Source organism: Nannospalax galili, unplaced genomic scaffold, assembly GCF_000622305.1.
Source record: "Nannospalax galili isolate Female #2095 unplaced genomic scaffold, S.galili_v1.0 scaffold418, whole genome shotgun sequence".
Classification (NCBI taxonomy): domain Eukaryota; kingdom Metazoa; phylum Chordata; class Mammalia; order Rodentia; family Spalacidae; genus Nannospalax; species Nannospalax galili.
Window position 1 is genome coordinate 229,271 of NW_008342003.1, and position 18,939 is coordinate 248,209.

General features: G+C 48.1%; 1 protein-coding gene across 4 annotated transcripts in view; it reads right to left on the reverse strand.

Annotated features, from left to right (window-relative positions):
- Nucleotides 1–612: 612 nt before the first annotated feature.
- Fat3 (FAT atypical cadherin 3) overlaps nt 613–18,939 on the reverse strand; it is a 692,898-nt gene continuing 674,571 nt past the window's right edge. For 3 of the 4 annotated variants that reach the window (XM_029565745.1, XM_029565747.1, XM_029565744.1), the window contains 6 exons: nt 13,739–13,892; nt 10,292–10,944; nt 7,082–7,195; nt 4,816–4,875; nt 4,101–4,136; nt 613–3,513 (listed from right to left, as the gene is read on the reverse strand). In XM_029565745.1, coding sequence (XP_029421605.1) covers nt 2,894–3,513; nt 4,101–4,136; nt 4,816–4,875; nt 7,082–7,195; nt 10,292–10,944; nt 13,739–13,892 — 1,637 coding nt within the window. In that variant the 3' untranslated portion in view covers nt 613–2,893. The remainder of the gene's footprint in view (nt 3,514–4,100; nt 4,137–4,815; nt 4,876–7,081; nt 7,196–10,291; nt 10,945–13,738; nt 13,893–18,939) is intronic. The other variant, XM_029565746.1, reaches the window with a different exon arrangement.

Sequence of the window (18,939 nt, forward strand, 5' to 3'; positions counted from 1 at the left end):
GGGAAATCGGAACCACAAAACATACCTAGTGAGTCACAGTACATGCCATGACTGGGCTGAGACAAGTCTGTGCTCATCCCATCCCCATTCCAGAAACATTCATTTGGCAAAAGCAGCATTTTAATGACTATCCAAAGAAACATGAATTCTGGAAGGACCTGTGCTTCCTGGGGCGTGGGGCATAACAAGGTCATGAGATGCACAGAGAAATGGTCTCTATCCACTTTGTTTTCTTGCATATTTCAATGAAGGTGGGGATTCAGAGGCCCACAGGAAATGAGCTGCCTTTATGAAGGCAATTTAACAGGGGCAGTGTTACAGGGGAGGGGGTGGCTGAATGCTGGGTCAGTTATTTAACTTCTGTACAAGCTGGGCAAGGCTCTTCCCCTCTCTGGGCATGTTCCCTCCTTTATAAAATATGGAGGTTGGACTTGGAAATCTTTTTTAAATTAATTAATTCATTAATTAGTCAATTAATTTGTATGAGTGTTTTGCCTACATGTAGGGCTATGCACCTGTGTTATGCAATGCCCATGGAGGTCAGAAGAGAGTGTCAGGTCCCCCAGAACTGGAGTTAATGGACTGTTGTCAGCCACCATGTGGGTACTGGGATTCAAACCTGGGTCCTCTGCAAGAGCAGGCAGTGCTCTTAAACCCTGAGCCATCTCTCTACCCTAGACTTTGAAATCTTAAGGACCCTTCCAGCTCTTTAAAACTGTGCTCATCCCACTTAGTCCCATCTTGTCCTGACTGCAAACCATTTTGTAATCTATAGGGAAATCTGCTTTTGTTTTTTTTTTTTTTAAAGGGAGAGGGAAAGAAATACCACATGTTTACAGATAATGAACAAAATAGAAAAGACAATTTCCTGGTATATATTTAGCTAGCGAGCTATTCTGTAGAAAATTAGGGGGTTGATGTCCTGAAGAAAGAGGTATTTTATATAGGTCAGAGGTGGGTAGGAATTTCTTCCGTGACTTCCCAACTGTGTGCAAATCTATTTAAGGCTTCATTCCGGTGCCAGCCAGGCATTCCCTGGAAGAGATGCTGGGTTAGCTCTACTGGCTCATCGCATGAATCTTATTCTAGTATTTCCTGGGGGCAAGGGATGAATTGTTGGTTTTATTGTGGTGGTTTTATGCCATTGCATTATTAAAAGTGAGGCAGTGATTCAGTTCTGGACCATTAGTTGTCATCTCCTTTGTGACTGTTGCGAATATTTGGGATGAAAAGGTATTTTTGGTTTAAATGACAGACATTCATAAACACTGTTTCCTACAAAGAAGTAATTAAAGATTCTTGAAACATCTTAAAAATACACCTGAGAAGATGGCATGAAGACTCAGGACAGGACTATTTACACACCAATGCTAATGTCACCAGGAAGTGTTGACACATGGATTTGCTCAAGAGGCAGATGTGCAAATGTGCATTTATTTCCCATGGTCACGTCAGCTGTGGCATGGCTGATGGAAGCAAACGGGAAGAAGCTCCATCGCCACCTTTGACTCTCGCATGTTGGGTTACTATATTCCCAGTGGGCTGAAACCTCTGTCAAGTTTGGAAAACAATGGTCAAAGCCCACGTTTCAGATCGGAGGAAAACCCCAAGTGTACACGATTTTTCAGATAGAAGTTAGTTTTGGAAAATTATAAAATACTGTTGCTTTTTAAGAAAGAAATTCCAGCACTTGCTTCAAGTGGCAGTACCAAAACAAGGTTAACTAATTGGAGTAAAATATGGCATTTGGTGTTCCTGTAACATCACAGAGATCAGAGAAACTGGAGGTGAGCTGTGCCTGCTCCAATATTTCCAACATGGTCAGTACCCTAAACCCCTCTGGGCAGGTTTCCTCAAGAGCAGCTTTACGGAGTGCAAGCCCAGAGCTACACATAGCCCCCACACAATGTTTAGTTTATGCACGGTTCCCACCCTACTTTCTTCTTGTTTTGAGAAACACAAGTGTATTTATAATGCTAACGTTACCAATTTAGAATAACACACGTGCCTTTTACCTGCATTGTGAAGAGCTGTGATTATCTAGGCTGAAATCTTTGCAAGCACCCTATCCTCCTTCCCGAATTTGTGAATTCTACTTAGCCTTTCAAACACCTCTCATTCTGGACTGCAATGTGCAAACAGAGACCAGTTTTGCAGCAATGTTAGACTTGGAAATATGGCCAGGAATATTTGCCAGGAGACACAAAACAAGATAAGCACACTGTTTCCCTGTTTGAACATTAGCCTCCTCAACCCACCCACTAGAGCCCGACAACCGCTTATTGCTTTCCTTTCACCACTTTCTTGGAGATCACAAACCCCGGCTATATTGGATGCTTTAACACAAGAAAAAAAAAAAATCTGAGCATACTAAACAATACTCAAACCTAATTTTATAGCTGACGGTAGGGCAGCATACTTAAAAAACAGAGTTGATTTTAAAGGCTTCGGCCTATCTTCTAAGATTTCTACCTCGCCTCCTTCCACCGAGAACTCGAACTTCCCAGCCACACTGCGCTTTCCATGTGCTGGCTCAAAATCATGTGATAACAAAATCCATTGCTGCTGCATTTGTAATACCAAAAGGGTCATGTTTCCAGGGCACAGTAATGCACAAAACCATTCACGATCTGCTGCTTGAGTTAATAAACTCTTCATTTCCTTGTATTCCTAGCCACGAGCACAGGTACCCACAGCAAGCATTACCAGTCCCCTCTCAGAAACAATTTCTGAGCCTTTCGATCACCCAGGGAGTCAAGCCTGAGACAGAAAAGACTGCCAAAGGAGTTCCTCATGGAAAAGCCACGTGTCCTGGGGCGCCTCTCCATCGAGACACAGCGGCCCATCTCCTTCCACACTCTGTAACTGCCAGGGCACAGCGGGGTGGGTGTCCTTACACCTGCGTCTGGTGCTGCGCCTCCACTAATGGAATGTGAAGGTTGGTGAGGCTGAGCTCGCCCGTGCTCTCGTAGTCACTCATCGCTACCTCGGAATCAAAGCCACAACGGGCTGACCCATCCGAGGATGCGGTGCCCCTGGAATTGTGCAAGGACAGAGACACACTATCTGCTGGGCCCATGACCTCTGTGCCCTGGTTCATGCTTACTGCAAAAGTACTAAAGTCACAGCCGGAGGGTGGGGCCCCCAAATCCGTTTCATTGGGAAGTGAGTGAGGAGGGAGGTACTGGCTAGGATGAAACCCGGGCCGCCTCCTGCAGTCTGGGCTCAGGGTGCCCCCCAGTGAGACGGGCTGGGAGGGAGGCGGGGCCTCATACTGGTCCAGGAAGTCCTCGGGCAGGGGTGGGGGCAGCTGGTCCTGGCTCAGGAACTCTTCTTCGTGAGGTGGTGGGTATTCACTGTCAATGTCGTAACCGCCTAGGTAGTAATCACTCTCCAGCTCGCGCGTGCCGCCTTGGTGTGTGGACCCTCCGTCCTGGCTCTCATAGGCCGGCACTTCCTCAATGTCTGACAGCCGTGCGCCTGGCATCCAGTCGGAGGTATCCCAGTGATAGGCTGCGAGAGGAAAGTCAGACAGTTAACTTCCCCCAGACCGGAGATCAGGCAGGGCGAGGAGCAGGGATAGTCTGCCATGCAGTTCTTAGTGTCCAGGAGATGCTAAGAGCCAAGGCCACATGCATGCTTCTTACAAGGGCCCATTAGGACCAGCCATGCTCCGGCCTGGAAAGAACAAGGTCAGCCACTGAGAGAGGGTGCACACAACACTCCCCGGGCCTGAGAGCTGACCAGTGAGGGCATGTTGAGGGCACACAGGCTTAGGAACCCTGATCTCCTCCACCCTACGCCCTCTTCCTATCTGAACGCTGTGCACAGAGCCAGGCTGCCAGCATGCCGGTGGAGAGATGCACCCCGTGTACTGTGGACCGCAGAAGTCAAGGGGCCATGCAGGCAAATGGGTGAATTCCACAAGCAGGAATGAGGCTGGGAGAGGGGCACTCGGGGAGCCAAGCACACCAGACACCTGCGACATGCAAAACAGGGACGGCGGAGGCTCAGAGCGAGGAGAGAAGGGCAGGGCAGGAATGAGCTCAGCAACGCAAAATGCAGGCGTGAGCTGCTGTCCTGGGTGGTGGCACAGTCACCTCGGTTGTAGCTCTGTCCTTGATCCATGACAGACACTGTTCAAATACAAAGTGAGAAGTGAACTGGACTATCCAGGCCACACGGAGACAAAACAGATGTTTCAGAAGACTTAAAGGTACTCCCGAGAACCATGGGCTAGGACTGAATGCAGCCCTCTAGAGATCTGTCCCTATCGTTACTTAGGAATGAAGACACACATCCAGTCTGCATTGCTGTGCCATAATTTTATCACAGCACTAAGTTACCTATGGAAATTAATCCCATAGTGCTATATCGTCTGATGATTGTATGTCCCTAGCTCACAGTAGGCATTTAGTGAATGATAGAATGAATTTAATATTAGCCTACTGACCTGGATTACAACTACTTTTTACTTCAAAGAGATTTTATATGACTATGTATAGAGTTTTTTAAACTGTGAACTAGATTTTTAAAAATTGTTAAGTTTATTACAATTCACAGAAATGCATCCAGCATCTTCTTTGATTTTTTTTTCCCTGGTGTGAGGAACAAAACCCAGGGCTGTAGGCTTGGTAGGCAAACGTGCTACCATCAAGCTAAATCCCCAAACCCAGCGTCTTGTTTGAAACCACCAATATATGGTACCCTGAGTTGATTAAAGTCAGCCCTGGTAGCGGTACTGGAGAAGTCAGCGTTCTAGAAGGGAAGCTCTTTAAACACAGGCATGCTACAAAGGAAAAGAAGTGTAGGTACCTTCACTCTCTATGGTATCAACCACATTGTTGACAAGCTGAATGACAGTCACTATGGACGCTTTTGGCAGAGAAGAAGACAGGAGGGAGGGAAGGACAGCTTCAGTTAGTTATGTATTTCAAACACATTAACATCTAATTAACATCTAACAATTGTGAAGATGTAACACACAGACACCCAAAGTCTTCCCACAGTCTGTCCCTCAGGGTGGGCAGCAGGGTCACTTATTGATAGGGTCCCACGGATTGGAGGGGCAGAAGAGAAACTGTCAAATTTGGAGGTAGTGCTCCCGAAAGGTGTGACTGCCTGGGATTTCTGAAGCATCACTTCACTCACACACACCCTTCGCCTGTCACATCAATCCAGGGAGATGGTGGCTTGTGGGGCGCAAGGATTTCTCATTAGCAACCCGAGGACGACCTCACTCACTGTTCCCAGGGCCAGCTACTTGTTGGTATAATGTTATGAACCCAAAGCCAGTGATGAAAAGTGGCCTTTGAAGCCTTGAAGGTCTCATGGCTTCACATGATGGCCCAGATAAGCCCAGCACCCAGCTCCTGCTGGCGAGGCTTAGATGGTGGTCAGTTACTGTATTTGAAAACACAGTATGAAGGAGGTCTCTGGCCTGTTGGGATTGTCTCAGCAGCTGATGGATCACTGATGGAAGGACCATCACCACCTGCCAGTCTCTAACGTGGACCATGAAAGACAGGTGCATGAGACTATGAACATCCTCAGCCAGGTGCCATGGCTGACCCTTATGTCCCACTTTGGAAATTCTATGTTTTCCATGTACGCCATAAAACGCAAAGTAGCTGGAGTTGCCCTTCTAGCTGGAGGTGAAGAGAAGAGGTTGTGTCCATCAGCCTATGCCCTTGACCTGAGACTGGCTGGATTCTTATCCCAGGGATGAATACGCCAGCTCTCTCTCTTTCCTCTCCTCCCCTGCCCTCCCCTCCCCTTCCCTCCCCTCCCCTGCAGTATATTCACATGTGTGCAGATGCATGGTTTGTGCAAGCTCATGTGGAGACCAGAGCAGGGTATCTGGACATTTTCCTCTATTACACTCTGCCCTACATTGACAGGGTCTCATGAACTGGAAGCTTACCATGTGGGCTAGGCTGGCCCACCACTAAGTGCTCAGGATCCACCTGTCTCCCCCCGACCCCCCAGTGCTGGGGTTATAGGCACATTCAGGGTTATAGGCCCAGGTTTTTTATGTAGGTGCTGGGCATTCACTCTCAGGTCGTCCTGTTTGCAGAGCAAGTATGCTCACCGAGCCACCTCGGTGAGCCATCTCCCCAGTCCCCAAACTCCAGGAGTGGCCAGTGGTGGGGCCAGCAGAGATCTGGGGTGTGTGAGAAAGTGACCTGCAGTAATCCAATGTCTGCTCTCTAGGGCTCACCTGTCCCAGTGTGTGCCTCAGAGGCCAGGACTCTGCTATTCTGATATTTTCATTCTGCATTTCTGTGTACAAAACACCCAGCTGAGGACTTAGCACATAGGGCTCAGGAGGGTTCATGTGCTGAAAGATTACATAAATTACTGTGTCCATTTTTTTGCCAACTGCTGGTAAATGGGAAAAGCGGCCTAAGGTGTCAGTTAAGCACCTTCTGCCTCTGGATGGTTATTTGAAACGATTCTTGGTTTAGCACTGCATGACAAGCACTTGCTGTTCTACAACATCCTCTCTGGTCTTTAGCTGCCTCTCCCTGAGCACAGGTTCCCAGGCATTGGAGGCTCCAGATGTGGAGTTATCAAAATGGTCTATGAGCCGTATTCTGAGCAGCAGACACTTTCTGAGGAGCTGCTTCACATTTTTCAACCAATTCTCCAAAGCCTGTGACTGCAAGTGATTAGAAGACACAGTTCAACAGAGACACTGCTGCTTCCACACTCATGTCTAACGATGAGGTGGATGAGCGCACAGCATAGATGAAGAGATTGTAAGGGAAACTGAAAAGGTGTCATAATCCAGGTGTCACTGGGATGTGGCAGCTCTATCATGATCAAGTCCAAGAGAACTCACGCCTACAGGTCCTGGGAAGGTTGTCAGCCCTGACCCCTGATGCAGATCCTGCTTAGGTCTGAGGCCCAGTAGGAGCTCCTCAGGCAGTGACTCTGGACAGTGGGTGAATACGTTCAGAGGCTGACAAGCAGGTCAAGAAACAATGCCAGTCGTGTCCCCTGGGCCTTAGGAGCCGTGTCCGGCATGGGAAGCAGAGCCCGGTGCAGGACGCCATGTACGGGCAGGAGAAGTCCTCACCGTTGTCGTCGCCAGAATCGGACTGGAAGGAGCTGAGGGACTGAACTTCGGAGTTGCTGCCTTTGTTGCTGCCTGTGAAGCAGGTCACGTCTCCTGGGTCATCGGCCCCTTTGCCTTCAGGAACAGGCGTGGAGAAAGCAGACGCGAAAAATTACCTTGTGCAATCTTTCAGCCTTGCCCGCCCCCACCTCTTTTTCTTGGGGTTCTTTCATTTGCTTCAAGAAAACAAGTCATCCGCACAATGGAAAATGGATTGTGCCATCGGGAGCAAAGGTCTGTCAATCAAGTGATTTACATTATGGATTTGAAACCCTTAACCCATGGTAAATGAGCTTCCAAATAGCTGTCAGTGAACGTAGCTGTTCCCTCCTCAAAGAGAGGTGATGGGGGCAGTGTGGAATGGGGGTGGGGTGTAGGTGCTGTTCTTTGCCATTCAGACTTGATTTACATCATTTACATGAACTGTTGTGGTGTCAACACCAGCTTAAAGGAGATTACCTTTAAAACAGGGGCATAAATATTTCATAGGCAAGAATACCATTACATTTTTCTGGGTTTCCATCTCTGGGAAGAGAGTGGAATTTTCAGGTCTGCCTTCTAGAGGGCAGTGGTGCCCCATTTGGGGGTTGATGCGGTCCCTGGCCTGTGTCTGGTATGAGGATAGCCAGCCTTAGTAACATGTTTCTCCTTTCATACTGTAGAAAACAGGCAGGACACACACACAAACACACACACACATCTATATACATACACAGAACACATACACACACATGCATGCATATACACATACATACATACACAGGCATAATACCTGTACACACATACATACTCCTACACACATATACATACACATATAGGCATACATACCTATACAAACATAGGTATATATGTCTATATACACATGAATACACATACAGGCATACATACTCATACACACATGCATACACACGGTCATACATACCTACACACATGCGCACACACACCCTGCACTTCTTACTTTGATGGATTACAGTAGGAAATAAAAACGGTCCACATCTTGAGGTGGTCAAGTGCAAAATGAATTATCTGTCCAGAGATTATCTTGTGTGCTAACTCTGCCTTGCTTAACAAAAGGGAAATGTGGGCTGTAAAACCCAGCAATACTTTGGGGGAAAACGTGAGTTTGGCTTGAGGTAGATTCTGGAAGCAAAGCTTTCCCATCATGAGGCAGGGATGGAAATTATCTTCAGGAAACACTGCAAGTCGTCATGGAGCCAGAGTGTTCAAAAACACAGACTCTGGATTAAGGGAGCAGTTGCTCTTCTTTGTAGCCCCAGAAATCACTGTTCCCCCCATAAAGGAGGATGGGAGATGCTCATCCTCAGGTCCCCCCTCAGATGGGAGATGCTCATCCTCAGGTCCCCCCTCAGATGGGAGATGCTCATCCTCAGGTCCCCCCTCAGATGGGAGATGCTCATCCTCAGGTCCCCCCTCAGATGGGAGATGCTCATCCTCAGGTCCCCCCTCAGATGGGAGATGCTCATCCTCAGGTCCCCCCTCAGATGGGAGATGCTCATCCTCAGGTCCCCCCTCAGATGGGAGATGCTCATCCTCAGGTCCCCCCTCAGATGGGAGATGCTCATCCTCAGGTCCCCCCTCAGATGGGAGATGCTCATCCTCAGGTCCCCCTCAGATGGGGAGATGCTCATTCTCAGATCCCTCTGTGGTGGGGAAATGCTCATCCTCTTACTTCCCTCTGCCTCCTTCCTGTCAAGTTTCCAGGCGCATTGCTGCTCAGGACACAGGCCTGAAGCCTGGTGCTCAGGCTCTTCCCTCTGTTGGTTATGCGTCCTGGGAAGTTGCTTCATCCCTGCAAGGACCTTACGGACACTCTTGGCCTCTATGATGCCATTCCTCTGCCTCCTCTGTTTGCTGGGAAGTGTGTGCCCCATCCTGCTGTCCTGTCTGTCCCCAGGCAGTCACCTCCAAGCTTCTTTGGAGGTCTGGCCATCTATTGCCTCTTGCTCCTCAGTGAGCTAAGCCTCCTACACCATCAAGGACGCCACGTGAAGATGATGTCCAACCGTCATCTTGCACCAGGAGGAACCACCCAGAGGCATGCATCCTCTACTCTCATCCTGCTGCTCCAAGAGTTTTCTAAAGATATCTGATTCCATAGGAATGCTCCCTTTGTCTCCTACGGCTAGTCTTGTGTCCCTGTCTGCACATGCTCTCTAGGACCATTTGCAAAACGCCTCTTCCTCCCCACCCCGAACACGTGGCACAGCTATGCGGGTGATGAAGTCAGGGGACATCAGAGCTTGCCTTCGTCTCTCTCTGTCCTCAACTGAGAAGCTCAGAGGATGCCTAGTCGCCTTCTCCTTCCACTCTAGACCGGTTCAGTCTTTTCCTAGGTCTGTCAAAGCTGGCTTTTAAAACTAACTAGATCATGCCACTTACCTGCTTAAAACCCTGTACCGTGGTGGAAGCTAAACACTCGTTCTGTTCTGCGGTAGCTCAGCGGCCTCAGCCACAGAGACCTCCTGTATCACTCAGCACACCCAACACTTTCCCACTCCGGGGCCTTTGTCCCTGAAACTCTCCCTGACTCCAGGATCCTGCTGCAAGAGGCCAGAGGGTAGGGACGGAGGCCACCTGGCTGGGCCACTTCTGCCAGTGTTTCACCCTCTTGCTTCAGGGGTGGGCCTTTCCTTCCTCTCCCCTGCCTTTCTCTTTGAGACAGGGTCTTCCTTTGTAGCTCAGGCTGGCCACCTTGAAATAGTGACCTTCCGGCCTCAGCCCAGAGTGCTGGGCTTAGTCTCCCCCCACACCCTGATTTTGTGGTCACTCAGTGGAATGCCCTCCTTTCTCCTGAGCCTTTCCCCTACTCAAGTCTAACAAACGCTTCTCTGCCCTCAATTATTTGCTCCTTCTGACCTTCCAGAGTTTTCCGTGCATCACTTATGTGGCCACAGGGCTTGTGTGAAGCCAGTAGTACCCTGTGCAGAAGACCACAGAGACATGGGGGGACTAAGCAGCGACAGCTCTGCCCCATCCTAGCCACGACCAAGTTCTGCTCTCAAGGACCGTGATCAAGAGGGTGCAACACAGGCGGGAAAGGCCTGGAGTGGCTGTGCTTCCCTCTCCTTTTGGCCTCTCTGGGTAGGGGCGAGCCTCAGGCGCAAAGGCCTCTGGTTCCCAGTGCACCTCCCAGTCCAGCCCCGCACTCACTCTCAGATCCTGTGTCCCAGCCATTCTTCCGGATAGAGTCACAGTCGGAGCGGCAGGGCGACACGGCGGGGAGGTTGGGGGCCACACTGCACACCACCACGCCCCGCCTGGCTGTCAGGATGCGCGGGGATTCCGGGTGGAACGTGGTCATCTCCTGGGGCTCGCTGCCCAGCGCGTCCAGGCCCTTGTCCAGGTTGCTCCTGGAGTCGCTCTGGAAGCAGGGCGTGTAGGCCATGGGGCGCACGGGCACCTGCGGGGGCCCCACCTCCTGGTACACGTTGCGCCCGTCGCCCGCGCGCAGGCTGCGGAAGGGGATGCCGTTGCTCTTGCGCAGCAGCGCCGCGGTGGCGGGGTCCTGCACCAGCGTGATGTTGTTGCGGGAATAGTTCTTGCGGAAGACCTTCTTGCGGAAGACGATGAAGAGGATGACTAGGGTGAAGATGACGAAGAGGACCACAGCGATGCCGATCAGCTCCTCCTTGCCCACGTACGAGTGGCCGGCCTGGATGTTGGGCACCACCACGGGGCGCAGGCCGCAGTACTGGCCCACGAAACCCGGGGTGCAGTTGCAGAGGAAGGAGCCGTACATGTTGATGCAGGAGCCTCCGTTCTCACACTCCTCCTGTGCGCACTCGTCCACGTCCTCCTCACACCTTTAGGAACACAGCACACAGAACCATCCCAACATCAGGACCCCTGTGCCAGAGCTCAGACAAAAGATCAGCTTGAAAACAGAAGCCCCTAAAGGGTGCAGCGCCCCATGGCAAAAGTATGTGTGTGTGCGCGTGTGCGTATATATGCATTGTGTGTGCATGTGTGTGCATATAGGCATTGTGTGTGCATAAGTGTGTGCATACATGCATTAGTGTATGTGCATGCGTGCATATAAGCATGGGTGTGTATATACACATTGTGTGTACGTGTGTGCATATATGCACAACTGTATGTGCACGCATGTATACATGCATGTGTGTGTGCATGTGTGCATTCATGCATTGTGTGTGCATGTGCGTGCATATGTGCATACATATATTGTGTGTGCATATGCATTAGTGTATGTGCATGTGTGTATACATGCATGTATGTGTGTGCATGTGTGCATTCATGCATTGTGTGTGCATGTGCATATATGCATTAGTGTATGTGTGTATGTGTGTGCATTTATGCATGTGTATATGTGCATATGCATCTGTCTGCATGTGTTTGTGTGCATGTACATAGGAGTGAAGCCAGGCATTCTGTGCCCACTGTGCCCCTGGTCATCAGCATGAAGGTGTTCCCTCCCAGGTCTGCATCAAGGGGCTTGCAGAGGGAATTGCTGGCAGGGAGCAGAAAGAGAAGGGTCAGAGGGCACAGAAAAGGTAGCCTCTCCCAAAACTCCCTGCCAGGTGCACCTTGGCATTTAAAGCTGTGCAGTTTTAGAAACTGAATATAGTATGTATCTCTCACATTATTTAAAATACTTCTGCCTGCCCCCAACAGTACTGACATAGGACCTCATCATCAAACACAAATGTTTCTGAACAGGGAATCATGGATGGTCACACTAAGTGAGAAGCAGAGCAGGAGGCACCTCGGAGCATTTCTGGACATTGTTTACCACCATAAGTTTGCCACAAACACTCCCAAACAATCCTTGCTCTCTGACTCTCTGAGATCATAGGACTGCACACAAGCAGCCATGAATCCATGCATCCCTTATAAAGATTCTCAAGAGGAAAGTGTGGGGTTGACATTGTCTTCTAATGATAGAAGTAGCTGTGGCTCATCCAGAAAACTGGGGCTGCAAGGCAGGTGGTTGTGTGGAGGGCTCCATTGCTTCCGGGTTCTAAGTTTACCACACAGGCTAAGGCTTTAATCATCATAATCATAATTAACAGGAAAAGATCCCTAACCTGTTCTAAAGAGCAAATGAATCAGTTTTACTCTCTGCAAAGCAATCCATGACTCAGTTGAATGTAACTACCAGGCAGGCTTTTAAAATTACTTTTTATTTCTACTTATGTATATGTGTCTGTCTGTGTGTTACCTTTGTGCAAGGTGGCTGAGGAGGCCAGGACAGGTATTGGGACCTCTGGAGGCTGAGTTACAAGTGGTTGTGAGCTGCCCTACATGGGTGCTGGCAACTGCATACAGGTGCTCTGAAGGAGCAGCACATGCTCCCAAGCACCGAGCTCCACAGGCAGGCTTTTAAGTGCAATTCTTTTTCACTCTAACACCCCGAACACAGATAGACCTTCTCCTCTTCAAGTTTCTCTACTTCAGTAATTGTTCTGAAAGGTTGTTGTTCACTGCAAAGTCCAATCACCTATAGTTTGGGCAATCCACCTTTTAAAATAGTCAGAATGCCCCTAAGTTGAGCAGATTGGGACCAGGTCAGCCAGAAATTAGCTACAATCACAGAGTATTTAAAAATAAATGCGACTTTATTACTTTAAATTACACCCAGTGATTCAGCAGCGGCTAAGCATTTCTTGGTAGAGTCCTCAGAGATTTGCTCTAATGAATATACTAGGCTCGTGTGTAATTAGAATATCAACTGCTCCAGGTTACAAGTATATACTTCTGAGAGGAGCAAGGATGGCTGGAGGTGGCCTTTTACTAGGAGAGTGTTCTCCTCCCACTTGGATGACACTTGAATTTCACTCATTTCCTGGAGGGAAAGAAAGTTTTCAAAGAAAAGGAAAGGTTCAGTTTCTCAGAACAGTCATTAAGTGCTGGGCGGTAGAGTCCAGGTGTCGGGTTCTGGGGAAACGGGTGTTCTATGTGCCTCAGAATTATTCTCGAAAATTTAGGTGGCCATGGGCATAATAATAAAAAAACTTATCTTCTACATCACAGAATACAGAGGGACTGTATAAGCTTGAAAACCCAGAGAAGCGTAAAGTAAAATATTCACATAAACTTAGAGCTGTTCCCTACTAACACTGTATACAGTGTTTTGTGTGTGGTGTATGTGCTTGTTAGTGTGGATGTGTACATGACTGTGGAAACCAGAGGTTGATGCCAGGCATTATCCTCCATTGCTTTCCACGTAGGCCAGGCTGGTCTCAAACTCACAGACATCTGTCTGCCTCAGCCTGGGACTAAACGTGTGTTACCATGCCTGGCCCCATCTTTATTTTTTCTGATAGAGTCTCTCACTAAACATGAAGCTCACCAGTTCAGATAGGCAGCTGGCCAATTAGCCCCAGGGATTGCCCTGTCTCTTCCTCCTGAGCCTTAGGATTACAAGTTTGTGCGAGTTTAACATGGATGCAGGGGATCTGAACTCAGGTCCACGTGTTTACACTGCAGTCAGTTTGCCCTCTAAGCCATCTTCCCAGCCCTCATAAGCACTCTGCGTGGGAGAGATGTTACCAGTGGTGTATTTTGATTAATTGCATACTGGTTTGTTTTCTTAGGACAAGAAACAGCACAGAAAGACTCTGGAAAAACCTCACTTACGTGACACCAGTGAGCCCAGCTTTACAGCTGCAGATGAAGGTGTTTCCTATGGGGTCGCAGGATCCTCCATTCCGGCAGGGGTTTGGGAAGCAGGCTGTGATCTCGGATTCACAGTTTCTTCCCGTGAACTGTGAGAGGCAGGTACACTGATAGCCTGGGGAAACAGAGGGCCTCATGAGCCAGGGATGCTCAGAGTCCTTGGACTCAGCTGTGACAGATCCTCTCAACTCCCAGTGGACTCGTTATCTTAAGCAATGCCCGAACTCAAAAATGATTAGCACATTGGTTAAGTGGAACTTATTTGCCACAAAAATACCAAGTTGCAGTTTAGATTCCTCGCTACTCCGCAGAAGTTCACCTAATTAAACACACACAAAAATGCTAGTGGTAGTGAAAAGGGTCCTCAGGCAGAGCCTAAGAGCAGACTGGATGGTGAGGGCATGTCCGTGCTGTATCATGCTGCCACCGCAACTGAGGAGACAGTTCCGGAGGGAGACGCCCTGCGCTGATGCCAGGATCCCTCCTTCCACACACGTACCTCCCACTCCTGAGTTCTGAGGAAGGCTAGGCTAACCAACGGAGGCTCAAGCCCAACCCTTCACACTCCCCATTGCAGGCACATTTGCACGTCTTTCACATTCTACTCATGAACCCATCATGCAGAAATAGGCACTGAGCTCTGCACTACAGAAAACATTATCGAATGAGGAAGGTTTCTTAGAGCATTGCCACATCTCAGATGTGGGAGGGATATTCTTTTCCTCCTTTTAAATAAAGCTAAGGTTTTTGTTGTTATCCGTTAGACTTGCATGTAGTAAAGATTGTCCTATGAATTTCACTTTATAAAACGGAACATTCGCACTTCCTCAGAAACACCTGGGCGTTCCCGTTAGTGTTTTAATGCATTCTTTGTGGAACTCTGATATTTTGTGATCACTCAGTGTTAGTCTTTCCACTGTATCTTTTATTTCAAAGCATCAGTTTCACTGCAGAGGGACACCTGATGGTCCAGTTTCCCAGTATGTTGTGCTATTTTAATGTGAGTTATAAAGTGTTTACATTACTATAACTATGACTTGCTATTTGCAGCTAAGTCATCTAGTGAATTATGATTTTTATTTTCTTGCCTGTTTTTGTCCTAAAAAAAAATCCCAAAATAAAAGATGACCCTGTGCTTGGGATCGCTCTCTTTCTGAATACTTATTTGAATTCAGCTCTGGGTTTTCACCAACTGTGCCACCCTGTGTTAAGCTCCACGTGGTGGCTTGTGTTTCCACTCTGCTTGGGCCTCTGGGGGCTCCACCTCGAACAGTGGATCTTCTATCCCACTCTTGGGTGACTGGTGTTGAAGCCCAGTTTCTGGATTCACCTGACTATCTCACTCTTCATTACTGTCTTCCATTAGGGGATTTTCTACAGGAGCATCCCACAGGGAGGATTAGAGGAGGTGGATTTTATGAGAATTTGCAGAGTTAAAACCTTGCACCTCATTGAAACGTAGGTCACATTGGGAGATCCAACTGGCTCCTTGAGTGCTGCTTTGGAGAAAGCCAGCCATTTTGTCCTCTGAAATTCTGAAATTTGCAGGTGACCCGAGCGGTTTTTTTTTTTTTTTTCTTTTTCCTCCAATAGGGCGGTTTTTTTTTTTTTTTTCTTTTTCCTCCAATATCTTGGAAGCTCCCCTTTTTAGAATTTTGTGATATCCTGCAGTGATGTGCTGTAGTGTGAGTTTATTTCCAGTGGTACTGGGTGCTCAGTAGGTCCTTGCAGTCTTGAAATTCTTGTCCCTTAATTTGGGGAAATTTTCTTTCTTCTTTCATTGATGATTTCTTATTCTGTGCTTGTGGGACTGTACTGTTTGCATCCAAGGTTTAGACCTTCCCAGAACTCTACCCTTCCTTTACCTCTGCTCATTATTAAATTCTTTTAGCTTGCTGACTTTCAGAGGGACTTTCTTGTTTTAAACGTTTTTTGAGACATTAATTTATACTGTCTTTTTCCGATAGCTCGTTTTTGGTCATTGAAGCATTCCCCCCTTTCAGTTGACATGATACCGGTTCTGGTTTTGTGTGCTGTAGTTATACTAGCTTATCCCTCTGAGGATGTTTACAATAACTTATGAGGTTTTCTGCCTGCATAGTTCCTTCTTTTGATCTCTGTGACAGGCAACTTCATGTTTCAGGCTGGCTAGGCTACTGGTGTCCTATCATTCAAACACTAGTCTAGATGTTGCTGGAAAAGCATTTGCAGATGTGCCCACATTACAGTTGTGTCTCTTCATCTTGTGGTTGGCCACTCAGCTCAAGCCCCAAGAAGAAGAAATTTGGTCTCAAAATCAATACTGAAGACATCTTGCCTGGTTCCATCAACTGGCTTGCTGTACAAGTTATTTCAAGACTACAAAACTAATTCTGATACAATTTCCAGCCAGTATCCTGCCTTACGACAGACTTGCCAGCACCAAGTCTTATGAGGGAATTCCATATCTCTCTCCTCCGTGTATGATGTGTTTGTATATGTTTGTAAGCATATACATGTCTGTCTCTGTCTGTCTGCCTCTCTCTCTCTCTCTCTCTCTCTCTCTCTGTCTTCTGGGGAACATCACTAGATTGCTTCCTGATTGCAGGAAATCTACAAATCTAGCTTTAGACTTGCCAGCACCAAGTCTTATGAGAGAATTCCATATCTCTCTCCTCCGTGTATGATGTGTTTGTATATGTTTGTAAGCATATACATGTCTGTCTCTGTCTGTCTGCCTCTCTCTCTCTCTCTCTCTCTCTCTCTCTGTCTTCTGGGGAACATCACTAGATTGCTTCCTGATTGCAGGAAATCTACAAATCTAGCTATCTGCTGGGAAGTTCTAAGCATGAGGAGGTCTATCGGAACATCACTAGATTGCTTCCTGATTGCAGGATTTCCTGCCATCTACAAATCTAGCTATCTGCTGGGAAGTTCTAAGCATGAGGAGGTCTATCAACTGTGAAATTAGGACAGCACCTTTGTGCTGGTCAGTTTCCCTGACAAGGACTTTTACCTGCTCAGAGCTGGAGTGAAGGCCTAGGTGGAAGAGGAGGGGTGGAGACTGTGGGCCTCAGCACCTAATAGGTAGCTCCTGCTTCCTTCATCATCCCATGCAGCACAGTGCCAGCTGCCCTGGCTCCCAAGACCCTGCATTTCAGAAGCATCTGCACGGTTTGTCAGACTGTAGGAGGAGCAGTTAGAGGTTCCCTGGTTGTGCCGAGGGACCTACACTGGTTCTGCCTATCCCTTGAACAGCCTTCTGGATGATTACTCTTTTAAGCCCGTTACTGTTTCAATATGATGTGTGTCTCCAATGGTGCTGGGACCTTAGTCTTCAGTGTGGAGACATTAAGGCGACGGGACCTCCTGGGGGGGAGTAAAGTGGTTCACACAGGGCCCAGCTGCCTCTGTGTGGTCCCTCTCACTCTCTAGCAATACTGTCACTGAGACAGCACCTGCCAGTGTACAGCAAGAACCTGGAGCTAAATAAACCCGTTTCTTTACTCCCACCCTCAGGTACTTTGTTAGGCTCACAGAACATGGATCAATGACTTTGTTCTTGTTCCGTCCCTTTCAGAAGTGACTGAAGTTTCCAATTTCTGAGTCTTTTCTTCCCTTCTACCACTTAATTTTTTTATTTACTTATTTTATTTTCTGTGTATGACTGCTTTGCCTGCATGTATGTAAGTACAACCATGGCATGCAATGCCCATGGAGGCCAGAAGAGAGCGTCAGATCCCCTGGAACTGGAATTACCATGGTTGTTAGTAAACATATGCGTGCTGGGAACTGAACCTGGGTCCTTTACAAGAGCAGCCAGCACTCTTACCTGCTGAGCATCTCTCCAGCTGCCCTCCCACCCGTTAGAATTTAGCTCTTTCATTTCCTTACCACCCATGTCTCTGACTTTCACCTCCAAACCTGTGTTGGTGTTGTGCCGTCCCCAGCTCCCCTCACTTCTGTGGATTTACGGTATCGGAGCACCTTTCCTCCAGGACAGTGAGTTGTGGCGGCAAGCTGCCGTCATTTTGTGGAGGAGGCTAACAGCACTTCCCTTATCCCTAAGGTCTTTTGTAAATACTGTGAAGACTATCTTGCTCTTCGTTGTAAGGCCCTGGGCTGACACATGGTGGGTGACAAGTGCTGGGGTTATAGATGTACAGATGAAGAGACTTGAGGCTCGATGGACTAAAACAGCATGCATTCTCAAGGGTGTTTTCCAGACTCCACATCATTGATGAAAACCGTCTCGAGGAGGCTGGCCTGCAGCTATAAGCAGAGGTCTGAGGTTCGCTTGCTTGAAATTGTGCTGACTTGGGGTAATTTTGTTCCCATTTGCAAAGTTTCTCCCCTTAATAGAATCAGGAATTGCTGAACGCACTTGGGATTGGGAAATAGCTTCTTTGCTACCTGGCTGGTTCTCAGTCAAGGTGCCCCGTTGTTCAGACACAGAGCAACTTGTGGGGATGCAGGAAGTTCTTCTTAGACTTGAGTGCACAGCAAAGTGAGGTCTCTATTCTCCAGGCCCTTCTGGCAAGCTTCTGATAATCTTTTATGTAATACTGTCAGGAGCAGCTCACAGGCCAGGCAGGGTTGTGTGAAAATAAGGGACATTTGTATCACCATCACGAAAACAACTGTCTATTTCGGGTTAAGGGGCTGATTACTTATCTGATGAGAGAGGAAGTCTGAGGTCTGGGCCTTGAGCATTTAGAGAGACCCATTCTACGCTCACACACATCTTCCTTCTCTGTGTCCTCTTCATGATCATTGTGGGAGATCTAATAGCACTTAGCCTTCTGCATGACTGATTCCCTGTGGGGTCTGAGTGACCACTCATATGATGGGTAGAGATGGGCTAGTGTCCACTCATCAAGGGCCAGGAGAGATGGTGCCCAAATATTCAGGCCAGTTATTCAGCCACTGGTAGAGCAATAAAAAACAGGATGTAAACACTTACCCCACATAAATCAGCAAACACTACACACCTGGGCTGTTATTTCAGTAGGGATGGTTTACCAGAGCACCTGGGGTGGGGGGGGGGCAGGCTCTGAAGGCCACTGGGAACGCAAGGTCAGAAAAGCTGTTTAAGCCAAGGAAGCAGCCCAAAGACACCAGGGTTTATTCCTGGTCACAAAGTTGGAGTGGACTTGACCCAGGCAATCTGGTCCCAGAGTCTT